Source organism: Mastomys coucha, chromosome X (assembly GCF_008632895.1).
Source record: "Mastomys coucha isolate ucsf_1 chromosome X, UCSF_Mcou_1, whole genome shotgun sequence".
In the NCBI taxonomy this organism is placed as follows: Eukaryota; Metazoa; Chordata; class Mammalia; order Rodentia; family Muridae; genus Mastomys; species Mastomys coucha.
In genome coordinates, this window is record NC_045030.1 from 47,384,067 (window position 1) to 47,395,443 (window position 11,377).

The following is an 11,377-nucleotide window of genomic DNA, read 5'->3' on the forward strand; positions in this document are numbered from 1 at the left end:
TATGAGATTATGAAAATAATTTTCAGTAATATGTTGAAAATAAGTTAGTAATCAGGCTTGATTTGTATGATACATTTCCATAGGTCTAATCACTTGGATTTCACCATTCTTTTCTAACTTCGTAAATGTGTGTTTCCAACTAGGCTATAATATTCACTTCTGCAAAGCTTATGCCCATTTTGGGCACCTATATACTACTGGCTCCAAGCACCATGACCAGCATGTAGATGTTAATGTAAATATTGTACATCTATAAATGAATGGCTTTTAATTATTACATCTAGTAACAATTAAGTAACCTTTATAATTTTAATATTTATTTCCTGTTTTTAGACAAAAGGTCTCACTTTAGAGCCAGATTAGCCTAGAAGTCACTGTGTAGCCCATGCTGGTCTGGAAATTAAGATGCACAACTCTCATACTTCTAAATGATGATGTTATAGGAATATATCACCATACATATCTCTCATGTTCTGACAATTTGAAATTCATCCATATTTTCCATATTATTTCAATATGAGGTGTATGTGCTTATAATTGTGGTTAAGAGTTATGTTAGAATTATGTATCTTAGCAGAGGGATCCTCCTGTTTTCTTAGGGCAGAATCACAAACTTCAGTTCATATGTAATTCACTGGTAACAAAATCCCACAGTACGCTGAAGTTTTCTGCTTACCTTACGCCATTTTACACCCTCTACAAAATTCATACTCAGAAGCTTTCCAAGAATATTCATAGGCAGAAGCTTTCCAAGAATATTCATTGGTTAATTCTATTCATTTAATAAGACACAAAAATATAAAGAACGACCTATTCTTTTTTATGCTTGCACTATAAAAAGAAAAAAAAACAAGCCATGTGTACAAATACCTGAATCATTCTGGCTTCTGTGCTCTCTATGCATATGGAATGAATTTCATACAATTCATGATATTCTAGTCAGAAAAAGTTTAGCAAAATACCTAAAGCTGTAGTTGGTTTTGGTGGGTATGTTGGATTTCTCTAGGTTGAAAGCTAATTAACATTTTTATGATAAACAAAACACATGGAAACATATAGATATTGAATGTACTTAGGATAAGCAGATCTTATAGATTATGTAAGTAGGGGGAGGGATTCATTCACTAAGCAGAAGTAGATGGCAGACAGCTTTAATAGTTTGTGATGATCCTTTGATAAGGAGCTTATGTGTAGACAGGAGAGAAGTGTGGAAGACATTAAAGAATGAGGAAAGGAAACAATGTTTTAGAAATAATAATAATTGGAGGCAATATGGCACTATATTAAATGTGGTAGAATACTGTGGTTGTTACATTTTTACATGATTAGTTACTCAATGAATATGTTGACTATTCGAGTTTGTGGTGACAGAAATTTGAAAGAATCTGCCAAGAATAGATTGTAGGAAATTTGAATACTATTGAAGGAACTACAGTAGAAAAAACAAAAAGAACAACAGGTAAACCACATACACCTATCACAGAGAAACATAATGCAGAAACTGTAAAATAAAATAGAAGTAAAATACTGACTTAGGAAATACCTGGAAACTTATCATGATTAATGAAGATATACACTCCAGATTTTACCATGTAGTACCTTAGTGAAATGATCAGTTGACTTGAGGGTAGAAGGAGAGAGAGAGAGAGAGAGAGAGAGAGAGAGAGAGAGAGAGAGAGAGAGAGAGAGAGAGAGCCACTCTACCTGTAGAGCAGTCGGATCCTGTCCACTTGGGATCACAGCTGCAAACTCCAGTGTCCAGAAGAAAAGTCCCATGTCCGGAGCACTGCTCTTGACATATTGGAAGTGGAGTTTCACAGTTGACTCCACCCCAGCCAGTAGAACAATGACATTCTCCTTTGACACAGATGCCATGGCTGGAACACATTGGATCTAAGCAGTCCTCTGAATATAAAAAACAAAATGGTTGGGGGAGGTTGAGAGAGAAGAGGATTTTAGAACTGAGATACATTGATTTCCTAGTATCATCTCATTAATGTTGTTTTAATTAGGCAATAAAATGACTCATGCAAACATTGTGTTTAAACCAGAAGATTATTAACACTTAAAAATATGGTAGGATATGATAAAGGTTGCAACCTAAATTTGGAAGAAGAAAATCACACATATGCTGCAAGCAATTCTGAACAGTCAGTGATACTCCCCACACAAGTGAGTGGGTGGACCTGTGTGAACCCTCAGTAGGAATTTCTCAGCTTTTCAAAATTATCTGAAAGCTTTTTGATAAGTCATTCTTTATCGTTACTGAAATTAGAATCAAAGTTTTACTTAATGTATCTAGGAGTTTTTATATAGTTTTTAATTAGATAATTTATTTGGTGAGCTGATTGTCTTCATATGAAATAATATAATTTACACAAAGTTATTACAACCTCATGTTTATTCTTCAGAAGCACCAACAATGCAACATTTTTTAATTGTATTTCAAACTTTTGTGATGTTTCCTTCTTCTATCAGAACACTGTAATATTTTTTGTCATCTTAGAATAAACTATTTCTATTTGTCTCTGATTCTGTTGAGTCTAGAATTTTTTGCCTGTACAAAAATTGTTTTGTGCTTTCCACTGACTATTCTATGTGACATGGGAAGGTTGAGTTCCACATTCTTTGTCTTAATCTTGATTATGTTTCGAAGTACATTTGAAGCAATGGGAATGGATTGGCGTAACCTGTATGAATTGGCAAGTCTGACTTACTCTTTGAATATGGCTTGTTACCATAAAAGGTCTATTATAATTGTAATTGCTATTATGATTAGCCCAAGATCTCAAGGTCATTAGAACAATAGTTTAATAACTTAGTTTATCATTAAATAAAGTATCCAAATGTATATCTAATTTGATTCATGATTTGGAATAAGAGGTGAAGTCCATGATATAGAGTATTTTGAGAAGGACTCTATTTGGTTCTGCCAATGTACAACAAGAATAATAAACAAAATGCCATTTAATTTATTTTCTTAAGATGTGTGTTCCATTCAATTCATCTAAGTCATGTTTGGTAGGAAGCAGACCACACCTTTTCCAGTTGAAAGTTAGAACTTGCAGACCTTGACCAAAGTTGGGGAGAAAGCAACTCCAGCTCCTCCTTTGCTACTGTTATGTAAGTCCTACTTAGTCCTAGGTCTCCACACGCTTCTTTTCACGTAGGCTAGGCCCAATGAAATTCTGTGGTGTACAACTTCCTGCTAAATTCTAGAAAGCTGTCAAAATCATAAATCTTTGTTCAGAGTGTTCCTGTGAAGGCGCTCTCTGTTTTGTAAGCCCTGCCCCCATGATGTAATAGCTATGTTTCTTATTCTCCCACTTTAAGCTATCCCTCTTAATGTTCTCATAATGCTCTTTTCCACCCAAGGCCCAAGCATGACTCCCCATGGGTTTCCATGGAGGTGCTTTCTTAATAAAGCTTATTCTGAAGGGTAATTATTATTAGCTTCTTTCTTCATGTAAAAATTCTTGTTATAAAGATGTTGACATGAAAGTCATACTGAAATCAGAGGAATGAAGTCAACGGGCTAGAGAAAGCAGTTGTGGAGGAAATGGGGTATTTGTAAGGATAATGCTGATTGGGAGCAAACTGTGAAACCATGTGTTCTGTTTAAAAGGATCTTGGCTCTAGCTGATGTAGGCCCAGACATTCTAGTATTCAGGAGAAGTTAGAAATAGGACTTTTCAATGTGACCCTTCTCTATTTTGAAAAAATAATGGCAACTATGTCAGTCAATAAAAACAATGACAACATCATGTCTGTAAACAAACTGTCCATAGCTTGTTTCAGCTTATAGGTTCTTCATATGTGATATAAAAGTTAGAGTAGTTTCATATTGCATTTGTAAAGCCTATGCCATTTAATATGGTGAGCATTCTTTCTTGTTATTTTGGCTGTTTTACACATTTTCTTAGAGACCAAGTAAAAGGCTAATTTATAGTTAAACCTCTGCCTCGTCTGCTTATGATATTTAAGTCAGCAGAGTCTAATGAATTAGGTTCCATGATTTTCATGGCAAACTGTAGATGTGTTAGCTATCACTCATTGTTAACTGTGTCTGGGTCTATAGAGCACCTGCATTTATGCTTACATATAATGATAGTTTGGTCATTAGATGATTACATAAAAATAGTTTTAAGATCTCATAGAAACTCCAGTGCCTAGCCAGACCCAATGGAATTCACTGGAACAAACAGTCTTTACACCCATAATCTACTGCCACTAATAGGAGGTGGAAAGCTAAAATCCTGCTTGTTCATGGAGTGGAATGAGATTAAACCCTTTAGAATGCTGTGTAATAGTCTTAATGAGCGATCTTTAAAAAGCAATTACAGTGCATTTTCAGCAACCCCTTTCCTGAACAACAGTTGTGATGAGACCATCTCCCATGGTAATGGTTTCATATTATTTCTGAAATCAGTCTTATTTGAGGAAGGTGGCATGAAAATGGTCTGATTACTAGTAAACTTATTTTCCAATATGTCTGTTTAAATGATAAAACTATAGCCATTTCAAAAATATTTTTTTTCTAAAAACTCCTTTGGGGTGAATTTAATACAAAGGCTCTGCTTTGAAACTCATTATTAGTAGGTCTGATTTATTTTTAGGGAAGGAGGTCAAGTTTCGTCATGAGGCATGTAAGAATAAATAAATAATATAAAGCAAAAGTAATAGTGGTAATTACAAATCACTCCCCAGAAAAACATTTGCAAAATGTCTCCAAATATGTCTATACCATTATTTTTATTGCATTCTTAAATGTAATGCTTCATTATGCAGCATAAAGGACTCTGTGATAATCAAAGCATATGGTTAACACCTAAAATAATCAAGCTGAAAATTAACAAATTATGAAACAATATTAGAAATTAAAAGATATCAGCTTTGTATTCACTGCTTTTCAGGTGTCATAGAAACAGTGGCTTGCATTCCATAAGGCTATCAGAAGAGACATGAGCTTCCTTGACCTCAAACCTTTGCTCTTTTTACCAAGGGTATGTTGAACATCGATTATTTGTAAAGATTGCTTGTTTTTCTACTAGTATTATAGAATGAAACTATAGAAAATCAAGTGAGAAAAAAAGCCTGAAGCAATATATTAAAATGGGACTCTGACCTTCCTCACAAATTTCTCCTTTGTATCCTGGAACACAGATGCAAACGCCCATGATGCAGGTACCATGGCCAAAGCAGGTTGGGTCAATGCACTGTTCTTCTGGAACATCACACTCAGGCCCTTTCCAGCCATTCCTGCAGACACAGTGGCCTTTTTCATATTCTCCATTTCCTCCACACAGCACAGGGCATGAATCTAAAAGTTGGCAAATAAGTTGTAGTGTTTTTATAATGCTCTTGAAAACCTTCAAGAATAACTCTATATTGGTTCTAGTATGTCAGTTCTCATAAAAGTAATTGTTTTATTCTTTATTTGTTTTAATTTTTATAAAATAGGCCTATGATCATGATTACCAACAAAATTTCCTTCTAATAGAACTTAGGTAACAATAAATTATGAATATTATCTATGTGGAGAATACATCCTTGCTTTTAATCCTATCACAATGTCAAATTATTATCACTGCTGCTATTTTTTGGTAAGAGTTTTTTCTCTTCAATGGCTTTTATCTCCTCAAATACACACACACATACACACACACACAAACACACACACACATAGAGCAAAGTATACATTAAAATCTAATAAATAGGGCATTTTTCACATGAAAGGGGTTTTGTAAAGGCTATACAAACAGATTTTCAGTGGATATTACCTTCTATTAGAATATCTATTCTGTTTTGTTATTATGTGTGTTCATTTGAAATCTATGAGGTTTTTGAGGGCAGTACCCATGTCCTCTGTTTTTCCTACATGTGTTTTTTTTTTTTTTAATTCAAAACTCTTATCCTTCATTTCACAAGATCTGCTATGGGACAAGAAACCTACTAACTGCTTTAAAATTCTCAGTAGAATGGAGTTTAATGTAAATGAACAGTTATTTTTCTCCTAAGAAACCAAAGATTAACCTAGCAAAGCAGAAACTTTTGAGACTGTATTGAAAATGAACTAGAAGTTTCTGGAAAATAATAATTTCAATTCTAGAGGAAAGCGTGGTCCAATTTATCTAAAGCTTTTCAGGAATTAATTAAGCTATGTACAAGTGCATGAAACAATAAAGATTACCAAGTTTAACTTTTGAGTTTCAATTTCTTACTTTCTAAACTACATATACGTTTCATTATTACTCCCAGCTATGATGGCGGAAAAGTAAAATTGACTCACCAGATAAAATTGTCATCTTGGAGACTTATGGCTGGATAAACTCACCCTTTCTAGTTCTTCCTGAACTCTGGCTGGCTGGTTCAACTCAGCTTAAGACTCCTCTCCAAGGTGATAGATTCAAACTGGCTTCTCACTGAATGCCATGAACTAAACTACACTGACTTATGCTGACTGCATGAACTGAACCAAACAGGGTGGAACTGCAGGAACTCAACTGAACTCAACTGCATTCAACAGAACTGCACTGAACTCTACTAAAGTGAACTCAGCTGAACTGCACTCACCGAGCTGACATCAACTAAACTACACTCACTGAACTGCCCTCCTTTGCTGGCTCACTCTGGCCTGCTCTGAAGTAGCCACTTTTTCCTGTCCTCATGAAAGTTGGGAATGTCCTCTCTCTGACTCATCCTGTCAAAATCTTTCTCAGATTCATCACTTTGACCCTCAATTAGAAGTCACTTTCAAACATGGCTGCTTCCTTCTACAAACTATCTTTATCTTCATTGTTTGGGATTAATGGCATGTACTAAGGGTATATCTGTATTCCAGCCAGATCACACAGACCTAGTCTTTAGATGTGATCCCTTGCCAGAGCAGCCATGTTGCTGAATTAAAATTTCTCTACATGATAGTATTTCCAAATTCTAACTTTGCCTTCTTTTAAACTCGGACTGCTATGAATTATTTTATACAAGAAATATATACGTAGTATGTTGTAGTTAGCTCAGATGATATAGGTTCAAATCTCAGCTGGAACTTATATTTTCATTCACTTTGCGGTTCTTTGTTCATAAAGTAGGGGTAACAGCAGACCTAATTCATAGGAACACTGTAGGAAGGAGGAGTTAAAAGAGGCAATAAGAAGTGTTTAGAATACAGCTGGCGTATGAAGGCCTCAGATTTGGGTAACAATTGTTGGCGAGCACTACTGGCATTGCTGATATGACTATTGTTTCTATCACAACTATTGCTCATAATGTTGTTTTCCAATGACATTTCTTTAGCTTCTCAACCAGTGGGTCATGACTCCTTTGGGAATCAAATGACCATTTCACAGGGATTGCCTAAGACCATTGGAAAAATACAGATATTGACATTATGATTCATAGAGGTAGTGAAGTTATACTTATGAAGTAGCAATGAAATAATTTTATCATTGGGGCGGGGTCACCACAACATGAAAAACTGTATTAAAGGGTCACAGTATTAGGAAAGTTGAGAACCACTGCTCTAAAACAGTCAGAATCACAGAACAACTTTACCTCTAGCACAGTCAGGTCCAAGGAATCCTGGGAAACAATGACAGTGTCCAGAGATACACTCTCCATTTCCATTACAATTGGTTGAGCAGTCATCCATTATTTCTATTAATAGAAAAGAAGAGAAAACAATGAATCTATGTCTAGGCAAGAGCCCTATTGTTTAAAACATTTCAGAAATTCCTTGTCTATAATAATTTTGTCTTCTGCTGCCTGCAAAGCTCTTATTGCTCAAAATTAGATGGCAAGGACTTCTGCATAATATCATATAAAGTAGATTATTCAACATGGTTCTCAATTTTGTGAATTGACTTTTAAAAAGAAGAGCAAAAACCAACTCATCTCTAAAGTGGATAAAGGGTCCACATAAATTTTATTCTTAAAGATATTTTTTAAAACTGAAATGGTATGAGAATCATAAGACATTTCTGAAAAGCAAAAAAGATTTTAAAATGTAACCAAGAAGACAAAGATTATGTTTATTTTTCATATTTATGTTATAGCAAATACAGTTTCTTCTCTAGAACATGGACTATTTAATATACTATCTTGACAGGTTACATATAATAATCAGTAGTTTATTTTTATTAATAAGTGACAATGGAGTGCTTTTAAAGTAAGTGTTCATATTAAATTCACCACCACTAAAAGCATTTGAACCTAAGTATTTTGTTGAGTAATGCCTTCTTGACTGTAAATGCCAGTTCTCTGCCACTGATTTCTTTTAAATCCATTCTTACAAAATAGTTTTCACAGGAATGCAGAATGGCTTTGAAGGTACCCATAAAGTGCAGAAAATAACTTAGAAAGTTTTATATAACTTTTCTGAAAACAACTGATTTACAAATGTCAGTCTTGGAAGATAACATTAATTTTTATAGTTTACAATTATATTTGTATATAATGATAATTTGTTTATAGGTCTATAAAGAATCAGGTGCTCAATGTGCCAATCTTGGTATGACATGTCTCTGTGTTTGTTGTATTGGATTTTTGTTTGTTTTTTAAGAAAGAAATTAAAGTTATATGTGTAGTGAAGGTAAAAGAATCTGAAAGGACTTGGGGGAGGGAAAGAATATGATCAAAATATATTTAAAATTAAATATTACTTTAAATAATAAATTATAAAAAATTCTATACTGAGCAATTTTGACCTGAGATTTTCTTTTTATTTGTTTGTTCTCTTCTTTCTTTTCTTTTCTTTTCTTTTCTTTTCTCTTCTTTTCCTCCTTTGTCTCTCTTTCTTTCTTTCTTTCTTTCTCTCTTTCTTTCTTTCTTTCTTTCTTTCTTTCTTTTTCTTTCTCTCTCCTTTCACTTCCTTCCCTCCTTCCTTCCTTCCTCCTGTACTTGCTTGCTTTCTTGCTTTTCTCCTAGTTCTGGTCTAGTAAAATCATTTCACTATTTTTTTTTCCTTTTAAAATAAAAAACCCTCCTTCACTTAGAAAAAATATTTCTAATACAAAAGAGCGATTCTAGGAGGTGGTCATGGTATCTTTGCTTGAACATTGAGGATGAGTAGCTACATTGAAGGTTGAGAAATGCATTTTAAGTGTGGCCCATGAGTTTTTGGATCAGTAAAATCATTGTGTGACACCTGTAACACAGAAACATGGACTTCAGTTCTGAACCTCCTGATTCTGTCCAGCAATCATCTATCAAGCACCCTAGGTGAATCTGCAAGTACTTCGACACTGAAACATTAAGAGAAGTTCAATTTAAATAGTTTACTATAGAATTACAGAGCCTGTGACTGATGTAATAGAATTCTTCCCTGGGCATAAGAAAGACAAGAGAAGAGTTATTGTTTCCATTTTAGAGAATATTTAAATAATTTGAAATTGATTCAGATGCTTCATGGGTTTTGAACAATACAATTCTTTGTTTATGAATTACAGAAACACCCTTTCACTGTTGTTAAGACAAGGCATAAAAATATAAAAAATAATGGGCATACTTTAGAGTAAATGACTTAGATGCTTTTGATTATTTGGGGAAATTTACTTGAACTTAAATTTTGTTGTTATTTTATCTATTTTATTTTATGTATGAGTGTTTTATCTGCATGCATGTATTTATATCATGTCTGTGTTTTGTGTCTTCGGAAGACAAAATAGGGCGTATCCTGGAACTTGAGTTATGGGTGGTTGGGAACAATTATGGGGCTACTGGGAATTGAACCCAATTCTTCTGCAAGAGCAATAAGTATTCTTAATCATTGTGCCATCTCTCCAGCCTCCTTGAGCTTTCTTTAATGAAATGAGGGTGGAAGATGATGTCTTTTGATTCTAATATTAAACAAGTAGAAAAGTAAAGATATTAGCATTCCCTCAAGGCTGTGCCCAACAGGTATGTAGCAATAGCCAGGCAGGCCTGGCTTGCTTGCTGTAATAAAGAATGTTTGGACTCTCTCTGCCCTTTTTCTCTCTCTGACCCCTTCTCCCCTTTTCTTCTTCTCTCCTTACTCCATCCTAATATGTTCCTGGCCAACCTTCTCTCAATCTCTCCCCCCTCCCTCTCTTCTCCCTTCTCAACTCCCCTTCCCATACCCCCAAATAAACTCTATTTTATATTAGAGCCATCATATGGCTGGCACCTCAGGGGAGGGATGCTTCAGCATGGGCCTCCTGAAGCAATGCCTCCCACTGAACGATAACTTGATCTACAAAACACATCCTTGGCTTTATAAAACATATCAAAAGAAACTGGCTTGCATATGCAAAATGCAAATATTTTGCTTATATGAAACTGATGGCTTCATATCTGGATGATGATATGAAAGGTTAAGTTTCTTTGGGGATGAAATTAGGTAAATATAAAAAGCCCCCAAGCATAGTTTATAGTCCTAATAGTTTTTAACAGGTTAATAGCTTGGCTAGTATTTACAATTTGAGATGACAGGTTAAATCAAAAGGAAGAGAAAAAATATTCACAGATATTTTATATCTTCTAATTTTCCTAAATTAGTGTTATAATTTAATAGTAATCATATAAAAATTATGTTTTCATTTTTCACTGTAGTCACTTAAGGATACACTTTTAGTGATAAAATAATGATGTAACTAAAAATGTATAATTTTTTAATTTTAATAAGAATGTTATGTATTTTGGAGATGTAAGGTCAATGGAGTTTGTCTCAATATGATTTTTATTGTTTTTCTAATACTTTAGAGAAAAAAACAATAGTCTTATGGCTAGAATACTTTTTTTTTTACTTTCTCAAGGTCTTCAGCATCAAGTAAAAATAGAACATAATTGTTATCAAGAGCAGATGGTCTATTTATTAACAGTCAACACATCTTCCGAAACATATGGCTGAACAGGTTAACTAAAGGATAAAATAGAGAGTTGTATAGAGAACTGACAGCTGTAAAAGATTTTCTCTTCTTTTAAAAGACATGCGTTTTGTGAAAATTCAAACACTACAAGGCTGTGCCAACAAGTTGTTTTCCCCAAGGACTCCCAAATTGCTAAAGAGCTTAGCTTTATTCACACAAAGGGTCAGGGGAGTTGTGTTTACTGAGAAAACATGACAAAAGACTGAGACATTTCAGACTAAGGAGGGCCGATGGTGAATACTAGGCATTGTATTTAGAAAGAACTCAATTTAAAAAGCCACAGGCACACTGAAAGACCCATTTGATTATCAGACTTAAAGAAACCCAAGAAGGAGGCATGGATGACTTAAGTTATTGTTCTCAGTATTCTTCTCTAAGTACTCTTTTTTTCCCTCATTTTTTAATTAGATGTTTTCTTTATTTACATGTCATACGATATCTCCTTTCCCAGTTTCCTGTCTGAAAAAAGTAAAAAAAATAAAATAAAAGTA

General features: G+C 34.2%; 1 protein-coding gene across 7 annotated transcripts in view; it reads right to left on the minus strand.

The window, feature by feature from the left end:
* Positions 1-11,377, minus strand: part of Tenm1 (teneurin transmembrane protein 1) — an 803,700-nt gene that overhangs the window by 244,399 nt on the left and 547,924 nt on the right. For all 7 annotated transcript variants that reach the window (XM_031355201.1, XM_031355294.1, XM_031355365.1 and 4 more), the window contains 3 exons: positions 7,555-7,656; positions 5,126-5,320; positions 1,705-1,905 (listed from right to left, as the gene is read on the minus strand). In XM_031355201.1, the coding sequence (XP_031211061.1) occupies positions 1,705-1,905; positions 5,126-5,320; positions 7,555-7,656 (498 nt within the window). The remainder of the gene's footprint in view (positions 1-1,704; positions 1,906-5,125; positions 5,321-7,554; positions 7,657-11,377) is intronic.